The sequence below is a fragment of the Manacus vitellinus genome, unplaced genomic scaffold (genome assembly GCF_001715985.3).
Source record: "Manacus vitellinus isolate BGI_N305 unplaced genomic scaffold, ASM171598v3 scaffold_47_pilon, whole genome shotgun sequence".
NCBI lineage: Eukaryota > Metazoa > Chordata > Aves > Passeriformes > Pipridae > Manacus > Manacus vitellinus.
In genome coordinates, this window is record NW_021940585.1 from 1,337,355 (window position 1) to 1,361,152 (window position 23,798).

General features: G+C 54.4%; 1 protein-coding gene across 1 annotated transcript in view; it reads right to left on the reverse strand.

Annotated features, from left to right (window-relative positions):
* The window catches only part of CACNA1S (calcium voltage-gated channel subunit alpha1 S), a 42,505-nt gene extending 20,118 nt beyond the window's left edge, over positions 1 to 22,387 (reverse strand). Inside the window, exons 1-20 of the mRNA XM_018079706.2 lie at positions 22,227 to 22,387; positions 18,483 to 18,588; positions 12,096 to 12,235; positions 11,500 to 11,633; positions 10,784 to 10,936; positions 10,370 to 10,575; positions 9,683 to 9,786; positions 7,922 to 8,070; positions 6,876 to 6,957; positions 6,199 to 6,359; positions 5,428 to 5,653; positions 4,658 to 4,865; positions 4,211 to 4,331; positions 3,673 to 3,787; positions 3,453 to 3,546; positions 2,629 to 2,698; positions 2,267 to 2,399; positions 1,853 to 1,982; positions 1,057 to 1,116; positions 359 to 465 (exon numbers count right to left, since the gene is read on the reverse strand). Of these exons, the coding sequence (XP_017935195.2) occupies positions 359 to 465; positions 1,057 to 1,116; positions 1,853 to 1,982; positions 2,267 to 2,399; positions 2,629 to 2,698; positions 3,453 to 3,546; positions 3,673 to 3,787; positions 4,211 to 4,331; positions 4,658 to 4,865; positions 5,428 to 5,653; positions 6,199 to 6,359; positions 6,876 to 6,957; positions 7,922 to 8,070; positions 9,683 to 9,786; positions 10,370 to 10,575; positions 10,784 to 10,936; positions 11,500 to 11,633; positions 12,096 to 12,235; positions 18,483 to 18,588; positions 22,227 to 22,387 (2,660 nt within the window). The remainder of the gene's footprint in view (positions 1 to 358; positions 466 to 1,056; positions 1,117 to 1,852; positions 1,983 to 2,266; positions 2,400 to 2,628; positions 2,699 to 3,452; positions 3,547 to 3,672; positions 3,788 to 4,210; positions 4,332 to 4,657; positions 4,866 to 5,427; positions 5,654 to 6,198; positions 6,360 to 6,875; positions 6,958 to 7,921; positions 8,071 to 9,682; positions 9,787 to 10,369; positions 10,576 to 10,783; positions 10,937 to 11,499; positions 11,634 to 12,095; positions 12,236 to 18,482; positions 18,589 to 22,226) is intronic.
* Positions 22,388 to 23,798: the final 1,411 nt, after the last annotated feature.

Below are 23,798 nucleotides of genomic sequence, written 5' to 3' on the forward strand. Positions count from 1 at the left end.
GCCAGGCTGACACAGCCCCACCAAGGAGCCACAGAGGCCAGGCTGGAGCCAGGGCTGAGGGGAAAGGGACAGCAGAGTAAAGCAGATGTCACTAGGCCATCACCCCACATAAGGCCAAGGGAGGCTTGCAGCTGGAGAAAGCAGCTACAAAATTTAATTTCTACCCAAACCTTCTTTACCTTTGACACTCAAGGAGTTTGTCTGTCTCCCAGTTGTCCATGCCCTGTCCCCCCAAGCACAACATTAAGAACACATGGGCAGCCCTTGGGCCAACTGCTCCTTCCCCACCCACCACCCCCAGCTGCCCTGCCACTCTGAACAGACCAGTGCCTGTTCCATGGTATGGGGAGGTGCTTACTCGAATCCCATGGAGATAAGGGAGACAGCGACCACCAGTAAGTCAAGGATATTGAAGGAATTCCTGCAGAAGGAGCCTTTGTGCAGGAAAGCACCATAGGTTGTCATCTGAGGAGCAGAAGGAGTTAGGAGAGAGGCCGGGCAGGGCTCAGGGGCATGGTCCCTCCACAGCCCTGGGGTGCACAAGGGGGTCCTCACAGCTCCATAGCTTGGGGACCCTGTCCTTGGGGACCCCTGCAGCCTGGCAGGAAGTTGGCTTCAGCTGGAGATCCTCTGTGGTGCACTGGCTGGAGACAAAACTCTCCCAGTCAGCCAGCAAATTAAAGAGGAGAATAGTAAAAACATTTGGAGTGGGAGCAACATGCAGCAGTGGCTTGGACTGCTGTTTTTCTCCACAGATTCCCACTGCTTTCTCTTTCTCAAAGTTTTTCTTAACGGCACGTCAGGATGAAAGTCTGATCTGTCCCCATGTCACAGCACAGCTGACCTGGCTGCCTGACCTCACTGGAGGGCTCTGGGACAGGTCACGCACCACCCACACTGCACGAATGAACTCTGGAGATGTGAGGGTCAGCCAGCAGTTTCTCCTCACTGGGACCCTCAGCTTGTGCCCAAAGTGCATGACTGTCCATGGCCAGAGCAGTCTAGACCCACGTGCTGGGCCATGCCCATGGCAGGACCATGGGGAGAAGGACTCACCTTCAAGACGATTTCGACTGTAAAGACGGAGGTGAAACCAATGTCAAAGTATCCGAGAATCTGGGGACAGAAGCACCAGAACTGGATGAGATTTGGGTGACACAGGAGATGCTTCAGTGTGTTCAAACATCCTGGAATTGTGGTTTTGCTTCCACGCTGTGGACTGGGGAGCCCATCTAGCTCAACTGAGTCTGCAAACCCAGTGCCAAGAAGACTCGTGAACTTCCCCCAGCTTTGCTGGTTTTCTCAAGTGCAAAAATCCAACCTGCAGCTGGGACAAAGCTCTCCCTTTCAAGGTGAGTTGGCTTGACCTGATTCACCTGAAAGCATCTGATCCCCAAAAGCACTGAGTGCCCTGGGAAGGGGTTGTATGTGAGATCTCCCAGTCCCTGCCAGATGTATTTGTGCGTCACAGGGCTGCAGCCACGGCTCCCACAAGCAGCATTCAAGGCGCTGAACCAGAGGCCCAGTTTGCCACCTCACAGGACATCCCTATACCAAATAAGTCACCACAGGCTCAAAACAAGGTAATCTTGCACAGCACTCCCAGGTGGATCTCTTCACCCAGAAATAAACTGAGACACAGAGCAGTAAAAACTTGTCCCAGAGGCACCTTGAACGGAAAACACATCCAGCCTCCTCTGTCAGAGTGCACTGCCCTCCCAGAGGCAGGGTTGGAATCACAGCCACCTGCCCAGGGATGGCACCCAGCAAGTAAGTCCCTGCTTACTGGGGAGCTGGGGGACTCCACGAGGTCTTCCCCACCCATCCCAACCCTCCACATCTCCACAGGCACCTTGTTGCGGAAGGACTCGGCCCGGATGGGATCCTCAGCTGCCAGCGAGATGCTGCTGAGCAGGATGAAGAGCAGGATGAAGTTGGTGAACCAGGTTGCATTGACAGTTCTGTGGCACAGCACCCGAAACCTGCCAGGGATGGAAATGCCATGAGATGCTGCAAGAGGCCAGAGGGAGATCAGTCAGGGCCATGGCAGCCTTGAAAAGGGTTATGGCTAAACCCTGAGCACAGGAAGGCCCTAGGCATGGAGGGATGTCTGTGTCAGTCCACACACAGAAGGCTTTTCCCCATGAGCTGGTTCCCTTCAGAGCTGGCACAAACACACAAACAGGACCCCGCTGGGAAGGGTCAGTGCCAGAGGCACCTGGATCAGGCCTGGTTTCACAAGGCAGGGAGAAGGGGCAGTGCCTACTTGTTGGTTGGGCTGAAGATGAAGAAGGAGCTGGCTTCAGGCATGGGCACAGCCTTCTCTTTCAGCTGTAGCTCTGCAAGGGGACGCGGCCGAGGACTCAGGGGGATTTCAGGCTCATCTTCCTCATCATCACCTGCAGGGTGGCCATGAAGAGGGAAAAGGAAAGAATTATCCAGAGAGGGAGGGGGAATATGACCTTATGGCCAATCTTCCGATCCCGTGATCCTGATTTGGCATCTGTGCCAGAAGGACCTCAGTGCCCCAAGGCTGGCAGAGGGTCACCACATTCTTTGCTCGTCACACACCACCCCTCTGCAATGCCTCCTCGTCTTTCCTGCTGCCCTGCCAGGGACAAGTCTTACCTGGGAAGTCTGCAGAAGGGTAGGGGTCTTTGATCTCGTTGACATTGGATTCAAATTCGTCCACTTTCAACTGAAACAAGGAAGAGACAGAGAAGAGAACATGCAGCTGCATGTGCCAGTTGGCCGAACCCTCTCATCTTGGAAGCCACGTGGGACAAGCAGCATCTCTGCATTTGGCCCATAAAAAAGCACATGAAGTGCTGGCCCAGGTTGGATCCAGGTGAGGGAAAACACTCAGGGATGCTGCAATTGAAACAAAGAGCAACACCAAGAGGATGGGAAATGGGAATGTCTGCTGGGCAAGAGCCTGGGGCTGTGCAAATATACCAGGGGTGGAATAAGATATGGAGCAACTCCTGGGTGAGTTTCCATGGGGCATCTCTGGAAAGTGGATAGGGAAGTAGTTGCTGGTGAGATGCTTCTCAGAGGCAGCTCAGCACACAGTCAGCACAGATGAAGAGGTGTTTGCATATTGGGGGTGCTGGTGTGGACATAAGGGAGATCTGGAATGCTTCTGACTTGCTCTGCTCCCCCCCACACTGGTGTGCACCAGCCCACCTCAGCCACTGAGAACTGGCTGTGGCCAAGGAAATGAATTGGAGGAAAAGGATCCCCAGCAATGGAGCTGTTTCACCAGGCAACGTGTCCTGCCTGGGCCCAGTCACCAAGAGCCCCCATCAGCAGTGGATGCTAAGGTGAGGAGACACTCTGGCCAAGAGTCCAGACCCAGGCTGGCTCCAAGCCTTTGTCCATCCTGGCTGGTGGGAGGAGGAGCCTGGTCCCTCCTCAGGAGCTCTACATGGCCCAGCCCCACCAGCACTGACCTTGGCTGTTGTGGGAATCCCTTCTCCCTTTGCTTTCTGCTCCAGCTTCTTTGCCAGCATCTGCTTCTCCTCTTCAGACTTCTCCGGGTAACCTCTGAGCGCAGAGGAGGGAAGAGCAGGAAGTGAACCCTGGGCAGGGGCCGTAGGCAATGCCATTCTGTCCCCTCCCACCAAAGCACGAGGTCTGGGAGCTCCCATGGGCAGGGACAACAGTGCTCACCTGGACATCTTCCGCCGTTTACGTTCCTCTGCTTTGGCCTTCTGGGCTAAAGTCAGGCTCTCGGCCTCAGCCAGGTTATCGACCGCGATGGCCAGGAAGACATTGAGGAGGATATCTGCAGGAACAGTGCTAAGGACATGGACTTGGTTCCTGGCTGGAGGATGTGGCCAGAGCTGTCCATGGTCTCCAGGGTGCCCTGAGAATTCTTCCTGGAGCTGAGCCCTTGACATAACCCTGGTTGGTAATCTTTAACCAGTACCCTGTGAGCACTGAGCTCTGGGCTGGCTGCCCCCACTGTGCCTGAATGTCTGCCTGCTGGGCATCCAGACCTCCTCCAGGTGTGCTTTCCTCCACATTCCAGCCCTCAGCCACCACTAGTGCAAGCTCTGAAGCCCATGGTTTGTTCCACCGCTGTTCAGAACTGAAAAGCCTTAGGCAAGCCCTGAGATGCTGACAGAAGGTTCTCCCCTTCCCAGTCCTGTGCAGCTCTGGGACTGGGTGCAGGGAGCCCGGGCCTGGCTTTGCAGGCAGAGGATACAGTTCCCACAAACGAAGAGGATGATGAAGTAGATGCAGACCAGCATGCCAGGAAAGGACGGGCCCCCGTAGGCCATGATCCCATCGTACATGATTGAATTCCAGTCCTCTCCAGTCAGGATCTGGGAGTAGAGAAGTAATACAGACTCAAGAGCCTCTGCAGCACAGCACAGCAGTAGCCCACAGGCCAATCCTGTCTTCTGGCTCCAGTCCCAAACCCTCACAGCCCTTCCATTCCCAGGATCAAACCCTCTTCCCTGCTCAGCCCTGAACCTGAACTACTGCTTTTGACCCGAGTTGCATTTCCCTGCTCGTGTCTCAAAGCCACATCACCCCCACAAACCCACATCCCCCTGAGACCCAGCTCCTGCCTGGAGACCCACAGCCCAGGTGAGACTCCCAGCCCCCTCCCCTCCAGCCCCCCACTGCCCTTCCTGGAGCCCCAAACCTGGAAGACGCTGATGAGGGCCTGGGGGAAATTGTCGAACGTGCTGCGCCGCACTTCCATGTCCTCGAAATCAAACTTGCCCCCAAAGAGCTGCATGCCCAGCAGGGCAGCAACAGTGATGAAGAGGAAGAGGAGCAGGAGCAGAGAGGCAATGGAGCGGACTGAGTTGAGCAAGGAGGCCACCAGGTTGCTCAGCGATGTCCAGTACCTGGGGAGAGGAGAGACAGGAGCGTGTGGGAGGTGAAAGAGTGGGGAAGGCTGTGGGCAGGAACAGGCAGGCAGAGGGAACAGACCAACTGGCCCAAGGGGATGTGCCAGCAGCCCAGCAAGAGGGACTCTGGACCCAGGCTGGGCACTGGGACTGCTCCAGCCAGGCCCCAGGAGGAAGCAATGAAGCTGCTGTGGTGTGACAGGCAAGATTCACTGCTGCCTGCACAGGGCACAAGCAGGCAGGGTGGGGAAGAGGGGTGAGCACACAGTGGGTTGAGGCCGGAAAGAGAAGCCAGGAGCCCTGGCCCACAGCACCCCCATTTACAACAGCCCAGAACCCAGAGATAGAGTGGGACCTCAGCTCTGTTCTCGCCACTCCCAGAGACAAACCATGTCCTGGGGACAGAAACCCCCAGCTTGGCCTTGTTGCTCCACCCAGGAGCTACCAGCTCTGCTCTGAGCTGCAGCCCTCCCTGGGGACAAGGCCAGTGATGTCCAGGGACCGTGAGTGATGCCGGGGCACCGTGAGCTGCCGGTGCCCACAGAGCTCCCTCCCCAACCTGGTGATCTTGAAGATGCGGAGGAGCCGAATGCAGCGCAGCACGGAGATGCCCAGGGGGGACAGGGTGCCCAGCTCCACCAGGATGATCTCCAGGATGCCCGAACACACCACGAAGCAGTCAAAGCGGTTGAAGAGTGACATGAAGTACTGGCGCAGCCCCAGCGCGTACATCTTCAGCAGCATCTCGGCCACGAAGAGGGCAAGCAGCAGCCGGTTGGAGTTGTCTGGGGAGGGAGGTACAACCTCAGTCCCAGCGTGGGCAGGGCAGGTAGGGAAGGAGGGTGGTGCTGCTCTGCCCACCAAGCTGTTTTTCGGGGAGCACACAGGAGAGGAGGATGAGGAGAGGGGTGATGTCTGTGCACGGGGCATGTGAGTCCCAGCACAGCAGGCACATGGACTGGGTGTGTGCACGTGTGTGCACCCCTGTGCTCCATGTCCCTCTGTGTGTATGTGTGGGCAGAGGTGCAGGCAGTGTGGCTGCACTGCATGAGTGTGTGCCACGTGTGTTTATGGTACAATCTACGCTCTCTGTGTGTTCCCCATGCAAACTCACGTCCCTAAGAGCACACACACTGTGTATGTTCGGTGTGAGTTGTGTGACAGTGAAGTGAGGATGGTGCACACACACTGTGTTCAGGCTCTGTGTCTGTGTGTGTGTGTAACAGCCTCTGTGCCATGCCAGTGTGGCTTTGCATGCACAGTAGAGTTCACACGTCTCCAGGCAGCAGGGTATCCTGGGCCCTCCCTCTCTCTCAGGCTCTTTGCTTACCTTGCACGACTGTCAACCAATCTGGCTGCATGTGGTGCTCAGAGGCGATGGAGAGGGTGTTCAGTGCCACCATCAGGATGACAAGCCAGTAGAAGAACTTGGACTTCACCACATCCCTGCACCTCCTACGAAACATTCGGTTCCAACGCCTCCACTGACGGCTGGAGAGGTGGCAAAGGATCAGCAAGGCCAGCCAGCAGGCCAGCCCCACGTCCTTGGGCTGTGCCTGCAGGGCAAATCCACCCCTGCTCCCTCTCCCAGGGGTCTTCCCTGAAAAGGGATGAGGACCATAACCTGCCCCTGGAGCTCAGTGCATTCACTCAGGCACTGCAGTTCATTCACGCAAACACCTCCTGGCTTCATTTTGGGTTTCAGCACCTCTGGCTGGGGGCTACAGGCACAGCTCCTAAACTACCTGCTGTGCTGCATGGGCCATGAGGGGATGCCTGGAGCCTGGTCCCACAGCAGCTGTTCACCTTGAAGCGTTTTTTGCCAGCACCACAGCAAATTCCCTGTTTGCTGCCCTGCTGTTTGCATCTTCACCTGAGCACCAGCCCCTGGCTCCCTCCCAGAAACCGGTGGCTGAGCAGGAAAGCCTGGCCCAGTTGGGCCTCCAAGTGAGGGACAGCACAAGCCCCTGTGCAGAGCAGCAGGTGGTTCAGCCAGAGTATACTTACAAGAAGAGAATCCACTTGTTCATGCCCTCGATTTCATACAAGCTCTCTGTCTCTGACCCTCCTTCATCCAATGGCATCATACCTAGGAGGGAATGACATTCCAGGCTTTTCTTAGAACCCTTGGGAAGAACTCCTCTTCCAGGAGCACACCAGGAAGAGCTTCCCTACCAGAAGTGAACACAAGCAGTGCCATCCCAGGGAGCCAACATTTAAAGTTTGTTCAGAAGGCTCCTGAGGGTCAGGAGCAAACCAAGCAGGAGGCACCAGGAGCACCTGCCCTGCAGCAAGAGCAGCTGCAGCCCAGACAGGGACAGCAGCAGGGACTCCAGTATACAGAGAAAACTGGGGCCAGTTGTGATCTGAGCACAGGCTGAACAACAGGGGTTTGTAAGAACACAGGCCACACCTGTGGAAGAGGTGTTTTGTCTGTCCCACTGTTTCCCAAGGCTCTTTGCACACATGGATCACTCAGCTTGAGGCACCAAAGGTGCTTTCACCAGGCAGGGTGGCGTGGCAGACACTGCAGCTCTGTGGTAGAGCCCCCCAGGCCTTGCTGAGCCTTCATCTAGATGCCTGTATATCCACCTCCTTTCCTGAGCCACTTCTAATCCCTTGAAATTTTCAAGTGATGGCAAGAAATTCATGCATCTGTTGGTGTGTGAGCTCATGACCCTGCACTGTGTCCCTGCACACCAAGGGCACACACTCCTCATGCTCCTCAGGGCCATTTCAAGTCCCTCTTTGCCAAAGGAGACCCAGGCCTTGCTCGTAGTCTGCAAATATTAAATACAGCAGTTGAGGGGTAGCATCAGGACCAAGATATAGCTAGTTTGGGTCAGATTCAACAAAATGATTGGGGAAATAAAAACAAAAAAAAGAAAAAGAGGGAGGAAACCTTTCTGCAGAAGTCAAAGCTTTTTGTTTCATGGGTTTTCAAGCCAAACAAGTCTTTGTGACTCCTCCAAAGGTTTCCACATTGCCTCTCTAGGATGGTGTTAGGAACCCAACCCTCCCACTAAGGGTCTGTGACCAAGCAGAGCTGGTACCTTCTCCCCGGGCCCGATCACTGTCCATGACCTCTGCGTGGGTGATCCAGTCCATGTAGCCCTTCAGATCCTCCTCCAGCTGCTGCTTCTCCCGCAGCTTCTGGAACGTTCCCCGAGACTTGGCCTTCTCCCGCTCCTTGGTGAACTCCCTGGGACAAGGGAAGCAGCAGAGTGAGGGGAGGGGACATTGTGGAGCTCAGGTACCACAGTTCTGGCCAGGCCAGGCCTTGTGGAAAGCTGAAATCCTGAAATACCCTGCCTACACTGCTCCAGTGACTTTCCTCTTTCTTGGCCCTGCTCCACAATGCAAGACCTGATGCCTGATGACAGGCAAGGTTTCTTCCCCACCACTGCTGCTCTTTGGGACCTACGGTTGGAAAAGCCAACTGACACCAGATGTTGAAGGCTGGGGCGGCTCCCCAGCCCTGCCAAGGATCAGAGTGGGGTCTGACCCATCTGGGGGGCAGAAACCTGCCCCAAGCTCTCCATGTGGGGAAGGTGAGCTCATCACATGAGGTGAACAGGACACTCTTTTCATGGTAACATGGGAAGGGCAGGTCTGCCAATATCCTTGCCCACTTTTCTCATTCTGTTTCAATTGAATTCTTTTCTCTCCTGGTATCTGGCAGGACTGTAGGGCTGCTGCCCAGCCATGCTGGTGTTGCCATGTGTTAATAGGTCTCAGACACTATAGCAATAATTTTCCTGATCTCAAGCATAATTTTGCTATATTTGCAAAAATATTTCAGAACCTTTGCTGTGCCTACAGCTTACTCCAGGATCAGATGACTACAGTCCAGCTTGTCCTGCTGTTACAGCTAACTCCACACAAGAGTCAGGTTCCTGTGGTCTACCTTGTGCTTTTAAACTTGTTTTATTTATATTAATATCCAATTTGTTTTAATCTTGCAGTTGTATGGTGCTTGCCATAGAAGAGGCCTAACCAATCCGAGTAATTAGGGTATAATTGACCCTGTGAACTAATAGAGAAGATGAGTGTGATCCACTTGCATATGCAGGACTGAAACATATAAAACAAACCCTAACCCTACACAGACCTGAGGAGAAAAGCCCCCCTTACTCCCAAGGGCAACACACACTTCCCAGAAACAAAATTTGGATGGTGGCAGCCACACAGCAATGCATGAGTATCACATCTCAGGTATTTAACTGTACTACTGGGGGAATTAGCACTCACTGAGTTTGGCCTAGAAGTGCTACAATCATCATAACAGACTGATGACAGCTCGTTGCTGTATTTGGAAGACTGCTGAAGCATTAATTAGACTAACAATCATTCTCTTGGATCCCTGACACTCATGTTAAAGATGTCCTCCTCAGGCTGGCCATAAGCACACAAATCATGTGTGCTCACAGCAGGATGGCAGCTGGGGGTACCAGTGAGGAGTGTCCAGCCCCACAGCCATGGGGTGATGACTGCTCCCCACTCAGCTTCGTTTGCTGTGTGTGCTGGCAGAACACAACACGATCCCCAAATCATGTGCTCCAAGGCTGGGCTTCCTGACAGCTGCTTGTGCCACAGGGAAAAGATTTCTGTGCTGGGAGTTGAGCTGAAACCTCAGGCACTCATGGACACTAACAAAAAAGTAACTCATGGATCAGCTTCTCTAAACATGCAAAAATAAAAAAGGGAGAGGAATGAGGGAAGGAAAGGATCAGAATTTTCCCAGGCTTTTCCTTGTATAGTTCAAACCAGCTAAAACTCCTTTGCTGGAAGAGAAAGGATAGGGTGACACTTACCCACTGAGCACCCCCAGCACCAGGTTGAGCACGAAGAAGGAGCCAAGCAAGATAAGGCTGACAAAGTAAATCCAGGGCCATTCATTCCCCATGGCATCATTTACCTGGCAAGGAAAGATGCAGGTGAAGCATTCTGAGGACACTTCCTGCTGTGTCCCCTTAGGGCCACTCAATAGCCTCTATGGTCTTTGCTCCCCCAAAGGAGTGCTTGGGATGGGTGGCACACAAACCTGGCTCTGAGCCCTGGATGCTTAGAACTCTGTATCTGGTTTTAGCAGAGGTAAAGCCAGACCCAAGCATTTGGGGAGCAGATTTAAACATCAGCCCCAAGCCCAAGCCTCAGCACGACAGTCTCCCAAGGACTGTGAAATATGGGGCTTTGCTGGAGGGGCAACCACCAGTCTTTGCTGTGCCTGACCCACACCCCTTCACAAAGGTGGGACCTGGAGCACTCTCCTGTCCACTTGAACAGCAAGGACAGCTTAGGCACTGCCTGCAGGGATGCAGAGACATGCCTGGCATGTTCTGGGATGTGCATCACAGCAAGAAGGTTGGTGGGGCAGGTTGTCTTTCACTGGCAGGGAGTCTGAGCCCTGCCATGGGGTCCAGGAGGGCACTCCCTGCCCTGAGGCAAGAACAGCACCAGCTCTGCCAAGCTGAGCACCGAGCCCAAGCACTGGAGCCTACCCAGTAGAGGACTTCAGTCCACCCCTCCATGGTGATGCACTGGTAGACAGTGAGCATGGCAAAGCCGAAGTTGTCGAAGTGTGTGATGCCGTTGTTGGGCCCGGGCCAGCCGCCGCGGCACTCGGTGCCGTTGATGGAGCAGTGCCGCCCATGGCCGGAGCTGGTGCACGGGGCTGGCTTCTCTGATCCCACCGTGGCAATCACATCTGAGGGGCAAAACCACGGTGTGAGCAGCGGGTCAGGCCAAACAGAGCAGCCTCTACCCACCCCACACCCCGCCTCCAGCAGAAGCCTGCCAAAAGGGGCCCATTGCAGCAGCCCCTCACAGCCAGTTGGGTGCTGTATCAAACATCCCACAGTCCCACCAGCCACACAGAGGCATCTCTGCCACATTTTCCCCCGACACAGCTCCACCTGTCCCAAGGTAGTAGCAGGTCTTGTGCATCCTGCCCTTGAAGAGCTCCTGCCCGACGATGGCATAGATGATGATCATGAAGAGGACCAGCAAGGCGATGTGGAGCAGGGGCACCATGGCCTTGATGATGGAGTTCAGGACGACCTGAAGGCCTGCAACAGCAGAAGGGAGAGGTCAACCACTTCCTAAACAGCTTTGTGTGCACCTTGTATCCCTGTCAGCCTCACTGACAAGCAGCCTTTGAAATGCCCCGTGCCAAGGGAAGAGCGGCACTGGTGGGGCGGGACTGACATCTCTGAAGAAAGAAATCCTTTCTCTACCCACCATGCAAGCACATGGAAGGGCTCAGCAGAGCCAGGTAGTGCTGGAGGCTGCTTCATGCCCCTCCATTTGTTCTGCTGCACTCATCCAGGCTGTACTCACGTGAGTTACAGAAGGAGATCCCTGCCCTGAGAAACTAGAGCCCCTTTCACACCATCCATCCAAAGGTGCTGACGCTGAGCCATGGAGGCAGCTAAATGTGTGCCAACCTGCAGATCCCCAGGGCTGACAACTGCCAGCCGCAGGGACGAGCAAGAACCTGTGGTTCCTCTACACCTGCTTCGTGGGTGGGCTTGATCCAGCAACAAGAAGCCCATCCCTTGGCTCCCCCACCCTGGCCAGGGGTTCCATCCACCCTCCAGCCCTTCCTGAGGGCAGGGCACCCGGCACCCACTGGGCACTCCAGACACCAGGCGCAGGGGTCTCAGCACACGGAACGCTCGCAGGGCCTTCACGTCAAAGCCGCCTTTGCCCCCCGAAGTCACTCCCTCCTTCGCATTGACCTTCTCCAGGGTCATGGTGACGAGCCTGAAAGAGCCAGGGCACGGGGAAGGAAGGAGGAGAAGCAGAAGAAAGGACAGGGAAAAAGAGAAGGGCATGAGAATAGACACCAAGAAATCTGAGCTGGAGGATTTAGAGTCCCAGATGCGCTCAGCCTCAGCCAGGGAGCAAGTCCAAGTCCAGCTCCCAGGCACAGATCCACTGCTGAGAGCTGGGGCCCTCCCACCCCCTGTGTGCAAACCCTGGAGGATCCCATGCTAGCCCCATTCTCCAGGGCAAGGAGATCTAAGAGGCATGAAGGAGTCAGACAGGAAGAAACAGGAGTTAGAGAGGATTTCAGCGGATGTCAGGGCAGGAAAAGGGGAGAAGGCCATGAACTGAGTCGAGGAGTTGCCCCCTGCAGCCATTAGAAAAAATGATGTCCCTGATGGGCTGTGAAACGGGCCTGACACAAGCTGAACAAGCAGCAGCCTCCCATCTTTCCCTTACCCTAGAGTTATGATGGAAAAGTCAAGCACATTCCAGCCGTTTCGGAGATAGGCGTCCGTGTGGAACAGAAAGCCATAGGCGATTATCTTGAGCATCGCCTCAACGGCAAAGAAGATCAGGAAGGCGTATTCGATCTTCTCCTGGGGATTGCAAAGGCAGGCAGGAGAGGGTGCTCCATTAGAGCAGACTGTCACCTCCCCTGGTGTCCCCACCGTGCACGGCCTGACTCCAGATCAGCCCCTGCTGCCAACCCGTCTGTGATCCCCCATGAACACCAGGCAGCACCGTGGCTGCCCTGGGCAGGAGGGGTGGCATGCTGTGTCACCACATGCCACTTCCTGGCCTGCAGCACCATCCCCTCACCCCTTCAGTGGCCCCCTGCCAGGACCCTGCCCTGCAGCTGTGGGTACCCGTTCTTACAAACTGCTCCAGCACAGCCACTGCTTCCCAACCCCGCACCCAAAGGTGCCTGACCAGGGCACTGCCCCTCTCTGGCTCTCCTCCCTGCTGCTCACCCTCCCACTCCACCACAACCTTCCTCCTGCAGGCAGCACTGACACCTTCTCCTCATCCTCTCCAGCTGAGGGCTTGCTGGCTCTGTCCTGGAGACCCCACACAGTCCCCATGGGACATGCCAGGCTTCCCTTGTGCCTGGAGTCTTAGGGAAGCTCCCAGGGAATTGAGGCCAGACATTTGCCTGGCAAAGTGAGCTGCTAGAAATGGGCCTGGGGTCTCACTGGGCAGAGGTGCTGCACCCCCTTCCAGGCAGGACCTGGCACCCCCACTGCAGGGGCTCAGCATGGCCCTGCAGACACAGAGCCAGGACAGCTCATGTGTCCTTGGAGTGCAGCCAAGAGCTGCCTGTGCCCATCTGGCTCTGCCTGTCACTGCCATCACTACCCTTGCTACCAGTGGCCCTTCCACACTGGGATTAAAAGCCCTCAGAAGCAGCCAGTTGCATAAAGCTATTTATATTTCTGATGTTCCATGGTCTCTCTCAGCCTACACCCTCTGGAGGGCAAGGAGCATCCCTGCTTGGGCTCTCCAGGGAATTGCCTCCAGAAAGGCAGAAACATGTCTCTGAGACCAAACGAGGACTGGGTCTCCCCTGGGGAATGCTGCAGGGCTGCAAACACACCTTCCCAGGGTCCCCATGCCCTGCCAAACGGAAAAACTTCTCCTTTTAAGAAGCTGGAGTCAGGGCTCAGACAGAAGCATTACTTGCTCAATTAACATACTCAAAAGCAGTGGCTGTGCCAAGTGTCCCCATATGACTGTTACCCACACAAGCACCAGTTCCTTTTGGATCTGAGGGCAGCCATGGGAAGAGCAAAGACCTTGGCACTGCCTCTGTCTTTAAGGTTTTCACTAGGGCAACTCAACACTGCTCACCTCCCACCTTTATCAATGACAGATGCCACCTAGGCTGTTCCCCAAAGCCTGCCCTTGCAATCCCATGCAAATACAACTGTCATGAGGATCATTTCAGGTACAGAGAGGCTGCAGAGCCATTCCAGCAGCCACTGCTGTGGTGGGATGCCTCCTCAGCTGCAAACAGAGGAGGAGAAACGGGGAAGCTCACTGCAAGCTCACTGCTCACTGCAAGCTACAGCTGCTGAGGCTGCTGAGTGCCAGGATCCAGCACTGCAAAAGCCAATCTCATGCTCTGATTTTCCAACAGGACAGACTCAGGCTCCAGGGTCTCTGACTATCAGGGTCTTCCTCTGAAAACCCCTTGCCCAGAATCAGAAGGTGACTTGCTATTCCTTGGAGGGTCTCTTTGAGAGAACAGTGCTTTGGCCAGCTCCAAGGGTGTTTGCCCACCAGGTCCAGCCAGCAAGGTTCAAACCTGGGCCAGGGAAGGGCCAGCAGGCAGCTCCCTGCCCCTGGCCATGCTCCCCCAGCCTGAGAGGAGGCATAATGGTTTATTCTCTCATGGCACCAGCTCAGTGCTGTGCTCTGCAGACACAGCCACATCCATGCAGCTGGATTATCCTGATCTGTCCTGCTGGGGTAGCCCCTCTAGTACAAGGAAAACTCTTGACATGGCCAGTAGGAAGGTTCTATACAGCAAGGGAGGGATCCCCATCACTTGTTCTACAGTTGTGGGCCCAGTTCCCCCAGCTTATCTGGCTGTAAAGTGGGCATTGGTGTCACCAGAGCAAGAGGAGCCAGGCCCCTGGCCAGGACACTCCACTGGCATCTTTGTCAGTGGGCTGAGGTGGGACAGGTCATGGCAAACACTCTCTGGATTCTCCAAGTGTTATGTGTAGCTGCAGACCTCAGAGAATCACAGAATCACAGACTAGTTTGGATTGGAAGGGACCTTTACAGGTCACTTAGTCCAACCCCCTGCCACAGGCAGGGACACCTTCCATTAGTCCAGGTTGCTCAGGGCCCTGTCCAACGTGGCCTTGAACACTTCCAGGGATGGAGCAGCCACAGTTTTCCTGGGCAACCTGTGCCAGGGGCTCACTATCCTCAGTGTATAAAATTTTTTTCTTATAGATAATCTAAATCTACCCTCCTTCAGTTTAAAACCATCACCCCCTGTCCTATTGCAACAGACTCTGCTAAACAAAGTTTGTCCCCATCTTTCTTATAAGCCCCCTCCAAGCACTGGAAGGCTGCAATATGTCTTCTCCTCAGAGCCTTCTCCTCTCCAGGCTGAACACCCTCAGCTCTCCCAGCCTGTCTCCACAGCAGAGGGGCTCCAGCCCTTGGAGCATCCTTGTGGCCTTCTCTGGACCCACTCCAACAGGTCATTGTCCTTCCCACGCTGGGAACTCCAGAGCTGGAGGTAGCACTGCAAATGCCAGGGTGACCACAGAAGTGGCAAAGCCACAAGCTGGGCAGGGTGCCAGCCCTTGCCAGTGGCCCCATCCCAGAATGAGGAGGAGGACAGAGGCAGGGGCAGCTCATACAGATGCATCTGCACCCCTCCAGGTGCCAGGTACCCGAGCAGCAGCAGTTCCTGTGGTCCCACACATCGAGTCAGTGCATGCAGAGGTACAGGCAGTGGCCTGTTCTCACAGCTGTTAGAGGACTCCAGGAGTTCAGGGGTGACCCCAGGCTCTAGGAAAGCCACATGCACTCAGGACTCTCCTGCAGCAAGTGTCCCGTGCCAGCGTCCGGGCACAGACCCCAACAGCTCTTCAAAGCCAGCACTGGAGCAGCAATCTCTGCTCAAGGACTGTGGGGCTGCCCAAACATTGCTGTTTTCAGTGCTCATGAGACAGTTCTGGAGTGACACACATTCCACAGGGCTCACAGGCAGTCACAGCCCTCCAGAGGGGGGTGGGACTCCTGACCCTGCATCAGATGCCCATATTCCCATGGGCCTGATTCCCTGAACTGTGCCTGAGACTGTGTTCAGGTTTTAAAACACAGAAATTCCTTAATCCCAGGGCTGAGAACAACCCAAAATGGTGAGATTTTCAGCAGACTCCTTGACATCAAACATCCATTCTCCCTAAACATAAAGCCATTATCTGTGATACCAGCAGAGTGCCTAGGCAGAGGCCATTACCTGTGTTATTTAAATTGTCTTCTTGACAGCCTGAGCTCCAGCTCTGTCCCCCACTCACTGGGCCCCACATCCTACCTTATAAAGCCCATGGGACTCAGCACAGCTGCTGTGGGTGCTCTGAAACGGTGGCCTCCCCCTGAGCAGACACCCTTGGGTCATGCTAGTGGGGAAAAACTTCAAACTGAAAAGAGAGTTGGCTTTAAATTGACAGAGAGTAGGTTTAAATTAAATATTAGGAAGAAATTCTTCCCTGTGAGGGTGGGGAGGCCCTGGCACAGGTTGCCCAGAGAAGCTGTGGCTGCCCCATCCCTGGATGTGTCCAAGGCAGGTTGGACGGGGCTTGGAGCAACCTGGGATAGTGGAAGGTGTCCCTGCCCATGGCAGGGGTGGAATGAGATGGGCTTTAAGGTCCCTTCCAACCAAAACCATTCTATAATTTTATGATTCTACGAAAACCAGGTATTTCAGTGTGTCAAACACCACCCAGGGGGGACCAACTGCCCTGGGAGACAAACTCTGCTCTAAATTTGCCTTTATTTCTCCATTGTCCATAAACAGAGGAAGGGCAACCAGCTCACATGTAGACATCTGTATTTTCTTGGGTGAATCCCCCTGAATAACCCACCTTGCTAAACACACTGTGAACCTGCTTGCTCCTGGAGCAAGGCTGCCAGTGAAAAACAGAGATTTGAAACTCACTGATAATTCTGGACACTCAAGTAAAAGTGCAAATAAATGGTGTGAATTATTGAATAAGTTAAAAATTCAAAATAATTTCATCAAGGTCGAAGAAAATATTTTGATTCCATTAGAAAGAGACAAAATTAGGTGAAAAGAGCATTACCAAAAAAAATAATCTTCTGGATCAGGAGAAATCTAACCTAAAAAGAATAATAATGAAATATGTTGAAATTAAACAACTGTATTTCTTCCAGGATAAAGCAAAATGGATTCTTAGAAGATTTATGGATTATTAAATATCATTTTTTCACCCCCCAAAGTGAATTCTGATTAACCAAGCTTTCATGAGACTAATTCCACACCTAGTGTAAACTCTGTTTGCAAATCTTCCCTTGCTGGCCGTGGAAAGACAGAGCTCTCCACATTTTCCAACCCTGCAGGAAGGAAGTGGCAGCAGAGGTCTCCCAGGAATCCCCTTTTTCTGAAGACTCTGCTTGCTGGAGCCCCTCAGCTTTAGAGCCCCAGTCCTGCTCTACACAAACATCATGTCCTCACTACCCTGACAGTTTTCCCTCACACATTTTGCCTCCTCAATGATTTCAGGGTCTTTATATAAACTCGACCCTCTCCAGAGAGGGCTGGGCCACGGAGACAATTAAAAAAGGGTCAGGGAGAGATTAAATGCATCACAGCACCTCTCTGCTGCAGGAAAAATGCCTCAACAAGCCTTTGTTCACTCCCTGCAGGCCCATGCCAAGCACAGCCCCAGGTGATGGGGCTCAGCTCTCAGCTGGGTTTGCTCGTACAAAGCCACCAGAACTTGGTGACAAAGGGGCACACACAAGTAGGGATGAAAGAGGAGCAGCCTGGGGCTGCCAGGCTCCTGATACCAAGGGCTGTTGGCATGGCAACTGGCTGAAAAATCCCCCAACAGGGTATAGCATGAGTAATCTAATACACAGTAAGTAGAAATAGAAGGAATTTCATTTACACACGGCAGTGCTCAGTCCTTTCCCACCTGTCTCACGCTCATGGAAAAGGCTGTTGGTCCTTGGGCAGCATCAGCCCCTGTCTGGGAGCCCTGTGAGGCCAATGCCACTCCATCCCCCTGTCATGCCACAGTGCCACCCACTGCTGGGCTTCCCCCAGCTCTGCCCTCACACGTGCCTGCTCTGAGCCACATTCCAAACTCTCTCCCCATCCCCACTGTCCTCATCTGCTTCCCGTGGTCACCCTGCCCCAGCTTTGCTTTGCCTCTTTAACCTCTCACCTGAGGTAACTGCTCCTTCCAAACCATGTTATGCCCCCTTGGCCAGGGAAGAAACCAAAACCAGTGTCCCTCAGTCCACAGGGATTAGGGAAGATGATCAGACAGGCCAGGAGGATGAAAGAACACCCCAGGAATTAACCCTCCACGGGGATTTACCCTGAGGAGTCCCAAAACCAGCAGGAGAGAACATTTCATTAAAAAGGTGTATTTAGATGTTTTGATTCAGTCACCAAACTCAGTCTCTCAATGGAAATCAATGTGGATTGAATCACAGTGGGGATCTGAAGAGTGGAAAGGGCTGGCAAATCAAAAATAGAGCAAACTATTGATTCGTACCACATCAAAACAACATATTCAAGGCAAACTGGAGTGACTGAGGAAAAAAAAAGAATAATGATTGCAAAGGAGTGACCTTTCTGCTTAACAGAAATGGGTTTTTTCCCTCATAAAGTAACAAAACTAAAATACACTTTTGAAAGGAAAGGTCAGAAAAATTTATTCCATTAATGCTGAAACAAACCATCTGAGCCTTTCTGGAACAGGGTGTTTCCCTTTCAAAGTGTCACGATGAAAAACAGAGGGAATTTTTTTTTCTTTCACTGGCATCAATTCTTCCCTCCTGTGCACTTCACTCACCGACCTACTGCCTTTGATCTCAACCCAGAGGCGGTTTCAGCCCCTCTGAAAACCCATTTTGCAGTCACTTCTCCCCCCCCCACTGCCTCCCTCTGACTCTGCAGCAGCTCTGGCTGGACCAGCACTGTCTGACTGCAGCCCCAGGTACCCTCACCACAGGTATTGCCCACCTTGCACCCACGTCACAGCAAGAGACCAGCCCTGCAGAGCCTGCAAAGCCCTCCAAAGGAGCCCTCAGCTGCCCAGGACAGGGGAAAGGGCTGTCCCTTACCAGGCTGGAGTTGGCGACGTTGGTGTCATCTTCAGGCATGGGCAGGTAAATGGCCAGGGCAACACAGTTGGCAAAGATGGTGAGGAGGATGATGATCTCGAAGGGTCTGAGAGGAAGTGTTAAGGAGTGGAGACAGGAAAGAAACAGCAGGTGCACCCCTGCCCTGCCTGGGTGTGTGTGGGGAACCGACCTACCCCTGGGGCAGAGCAGAGAGAGAGCACTCAGAGCTCACCCTCACCCTTGGGTGCTGCAGGGCTGGGACAGCACAGAGGGGCAGCTTTGGGCAGAGCACAGAGAGGGCACTCAGAGCTCACCCTCACCCTTGGGTGCTGCAGGGCTGGGACAGCACAGAGGGGCAGCTTTGGCACGGGACACACGGGGAGGGAGCACAAACCAAAAGGCTGCACTGGAGGAATAACAAAGGGATGGGAGAGCTGGCAGCTTGCCCCTCCTCATCCTTCAGTAAATCATCCTGAAGGGTCAGGACCCTTTTGCATAATGTAGGCCCTGAACCAAAGCATCCCCCTCTGGAGCGTGCTGGCCCTGGCTCCCCCTGCACTCAGCATCCATGAGGGAGACACTGCTGAGCAGCACCTGCTGCTCAGGTCTCAGGTGGGCTGTGTGTCCCTGACTGGTAGGTATCTAGGGGCAGGGTCTCCTCCAGAACATCCCCAGGTGTCCCTACAGCCTCACTGCACCAGTGCAGGCAGTGCTCCTGTGGCTGTCCCCGGGAGTGCCAGGGGCTGGGAGTGAACAGTGCTCAGCCTGAAGACTGTGCCACTCCCTTCAAGGTGGAACTGTGCTGTTTGGGCCCCATGACATCTCAGAACAAGTGGGGTGACTTGCTATTTCCCTGTGAGGACTCTGGGACTTGGTTGCTCCCAGGTTCCTGCTGCTGTCACTGCTCTACTTGGGCCACTGAAACCTCATGGTCAAGCTCCAGCTACCACCTTCCCGAAGGCCCCAAAGAGTTCAAACTCTGGCTTCAGAACCTTATTTGCAGCCAGACTCTCACCTCAGGGACCCCCACTCTCTGTTCCCCCCAGGATCCTTCCCTGAGGCCTGCCTTGGGCTGTGGTGGCCACACCACTGTCCAATCCAGCATCACAGGGCAGGGGGCACCTGGGGGAGCATTCTATCCACACCAGCCTGCTGAGCTGGCTGAGTGCTGTCAGGCTTTTTTCCTTTTCTGAACCTTTCTATCCATCAACCTGGTGACACTTCAAAAACTGAAGTCAGATGGAAAAGCTGTTCCCCTTTGTATTCCAGGCACTGGGGCAGAGCCCAGGGGTTGGAAGGTTCCCTGCATGCTCGGACAGGGTGAGATGAGCTCTCCTTGAAGGGTGACCTCGATTGTAACTGGAGCTGGAATCCACTTGCTGCTTATGACTCTGTGAGTCTGGCGCTGTTATTAGGTAGAAATGCAGAGGGACAGATTTAACAAAAAAAAAGAGGCATGTAGTGTCACCAGGCACAGTGTCTCTGCCTCCTGCCACTGAGCCAGAGCCTCAGCATCCTCCTCATCTACTTGTCCTGCAATCTCGTTTCTTCCTCTCCAACAGTCTCCTACCACAAAGCATTCAAGGGTCCCATATCTCCCTTGCAGAGGGAATTAGGCCTTAGTGTCTTGCAGCTCTGTGGTCCCCCAGGGTCCCCAGACTCCTCACCCATCTGCCTTGAAGTCCTCCTGTTTGCAAAATGACCTGGAATTCCAGGGTGACATCACATGTCCCAATAACTGTCGAGTTGCTGGACCAGCTGTTGTGCACACAATACCCATTAAGTTGCAGAACACACAGATTTTCTTGTTCTAACAAACATGTTTTTTGAGATGTGAGCAAATTTCAGCATAAAACCCACTCTGCTTCAAGCCAGTCTGGCTTTCACCTGCCCTAGGCTGAGTGGAGCGACACTCCCTGCCCTCCAACTGCCCGAAAAAGACCCTGTCCCACTGCTGTGGCTCAGCTTTGTGCTCTGACAGCAGCAGCTATTCAGCAGCAATGGGTGAAGCCAGGGGCCAGGTATCCCCAGAGAAGATGGTCACAGCTAATCTCCCCTTGGCAGCCTGCCTGGCCCCGCAGACCGTAACAACCCCCAGGAACTGGAACGACCCTGTCGTGCCTCGCACACCCTGATCCCTGAGCGAGGGCAGCCAGGTGATCAGGGTATAAATACAGCCAAGGCCCTGGAGAAACCTGATTCCCTGGACCATTTGTCCTGCACAGGTCAGAACCACCTGCACGAACCACCTTTCTGGTGGGGCACCCACCTCTCCCCTTCCAGAGCACTGATGTGGGAAGGACCCCCACTGTGCTATGCACTGGCTCTGGCATGTGCTGGCCCAGGGGGAGGAATGTGTTGGACCATGCTGGAAGATGTAAGTCCTATTTCCAGCTCTTCCCCTGCCACTTGGGAGGATGGAGAAGTTTCTTCCCTACTCAGTGCCTATTTAAGACACAGGCACAGTTCCCTTCCATGGGCTTGTAGAACAGCCCAGTTCTTTTTCTAGAGAAACAGAAAATGAGAATTCTCCAATTTTGGCTCTGCTCACACTCCTTTGAAGGACAGAGAGTCCCTCTGCAGTAAAGGAACAAGGGCTCAAACTCCAGTACCAGCAGAGCTGTGAGCATGCCCCCATACCTGCCAGCCACTCCCTGGGCATGGTTTTGGTGTCCCCATGGCACTGTGTGCACAGCAACACAGCCAGCCTAAGATGACCAAGCCACCTCCAAGAGGAGTAAAGCCTGGCCAGGGCTGGGATCATCCCACCAAGGCCAGGAACATACAGATAAGTTTCAGCAACTGAAATGAGGAAATCATGGTGGAAGAACTTAATTCCATTTCCCAGAGTCCATCATTTTACCTGAGCCCGAATGTTTTGCTGAAATCAAAGTTAAGTGTTTCATTTTCCATTCTCTTCCCTTATATAAAATATAGGTGAACAAAGCAATAGTTCCTGGATGCATGGCAGAAATATGGCATTTTGGTGTTTCTGAGCTGCAATGCCCCAGTGAAAAGATCAAAGAGCAACACCCAAACCCCATCCCTCCATTAAGTCAAAGACACACAGAGGGACCCTCCCTCTGAGCAGTATCACCCACAAAAGCCTTCACCCTGTGACAGGAGTGCCAGGGAGGGATGGGAAGGGGAGCTGAGAGGACAATGGTGTCAGCAAGGATATGGGGGATACTGGCCAGGCCCCCCTCAGTGCAGAGCACAGCTGTGGGATCAGGCAAGAGGTGACACACACAAAGAGCCATCCCAAGCAACCCACCAGGGTCTCGTTACCCACCCTAAACCTCTCTCCCCAGGTGACCTGTTGTCTCCAGCTCCACCCTCAGCTCCCCCAGCCTGACCCCATCCCCACCCCAGGATGGGCACTGTGCCCCCTCCTCACACACCAAACGCCCTCCCCTCTCAGCCAGCTGTCCCATTTCTCCCCAGCACACAGCATGTTCTCTCCCTTCTCCCCAGGCTGTCCCTGCCTGTCCCTGCACCACCCCACCCAAGGTCCCCATGGCCTGACCCGCTCCTCAGCCCCAGCTCTCCCCACCAACCTACTCAGGCCCCAGTTTGCACAGCCAACACATCCTACCAGGGCTCCCTGAGTGCCTCACTGCCTTTTACAGACCTGATGAGACACCCAGCACAGGCTTGAAGCAGGTTGACAGCTCTCCTGACCCCCAGCACCCTGCTCACAGGCACACACACACGTGCTCCCAGGTGCCTGCAGCCAGAGGATACTTCCACTCCACGATGCTGATGCAGGCCTTCCGCAGCGGGTTCTCCAGGGTCAGGCAGAACAGAGCCCTGGGGGGCCGAGGGGCTACTGGTGGCACCGGCTTCTTGGACTTCTCCTTCTGTTGCCTCTTCTTCACGTCATCCTGGGGAGAAGCAGGCTCCATGGTGTTGCTCCCCCCGCCGTTTCTCCCCCTCCTGCCCCACGGCCCAGCCCCTCTTCCTCAGGTCCCAGCCAGCTGGAGCTCCGCTGGGTCCCCGTCTCCTCCGGGGCAGGCGGTGGGGACTGGGGGCTGGAGCCTGCACTTGCATGTCCAAACACACAAAGCACGAGGTTAAATTTAGATCCCGGCCTGGCTCTGGGTGCTGTCCCAGCTCCTGAGGCAGCAGAAGGGCCCCTGCAGCTGTTGCCTCTTTACCCAACACATGGGGAGCTGGGCAAGTGCTTCGCGTGCCGCTGCCTGGGCTGGGGGTGGGACAGGCGCTGGGCACACGGGCTCCGAGGGAGAAGCGCCTGTGTCCCAGGTCAGCTCTCTCCCCAGTTCCCCTGGCTTTCCTGGCCTGCACTGGGAAGCAATGTGCATTTACTGAATCACACTATTGGGGGTGAGATGGAGAACCCAGCTCTGGCCAGTTCCCAAAGATAGTTTGCCCCCCCAATCCGATCAGCCCCCTCTCTGCAGGATTTCACCTTCGCTTGGTGCATGCTGCTCACCCAAGCCCAGACCATGTGATCACTGGCCTTTGGGGCTGGGTCCATTGCACTGACTGAAGACCTCAGTCTCAGAGCTCTACGAAATCGTGGTAAGTCCAAAAAGTGCTCTGGCTTGTTTTTCTGGAGGCACAGAGGAAACCCTTGGCTGACACCGGTCACTCAAACAACCCCTTGCTCAGCCTGACAGAGGTAAGTCCTGCATACAGGATATGGAGGATGCCAGGGGATGCAGGAACCCCACAAGTCTAGGTTGGATTGTGTCTTGGCAAGTCAAGCTGGGTTTGGGAAAGACCAACTGGATGAATGGTATGAATAGGTATGGTAACTCCTGAGCTAGGGCAAGGAGAGAGGCAAGTTACCTTTCACAGCAGGGGACTGAGGCAGGAGGAAGTGTTGTTCCTGGGGGTTCTCCTAGTGTTTCCTAGACTGTCAGCAAAATAACTGCAGCAATCTAATTACTTACCTTAATGTCCCACAGTAAATGGTCCTACAGATGTTACAGCTGGTGGGACTGACCGGCTGTGCCCCACTCAACCCCGTGCTGCTCCACCCATGGCACCGCACTGCCTCACTCACAGCTTCCTCTCCTTTGCTTTGTTCCCCATTTCCTTTGCTCCCCATTCCACTGAGGAGGGAAACGACTTCCCAGGTGTGCAGCCTGCTGTGCCGAGGGCCAGGAGGGAGTGACCAGGGAAGGAGCTGATCCCTGCCCACGGCAGGGAGGTTGCACGGGACAGCAACTCCTGCAGCTGCTCCAGCCTGTTTTGATGCACTTTGGAGGAGGGTGCCCTCGGCTACAAAGGTGTTCATAGAATCGCGGAATGGTTTGGGTTGGAAGGAACCTTTAAGATCATCTTGTCCCA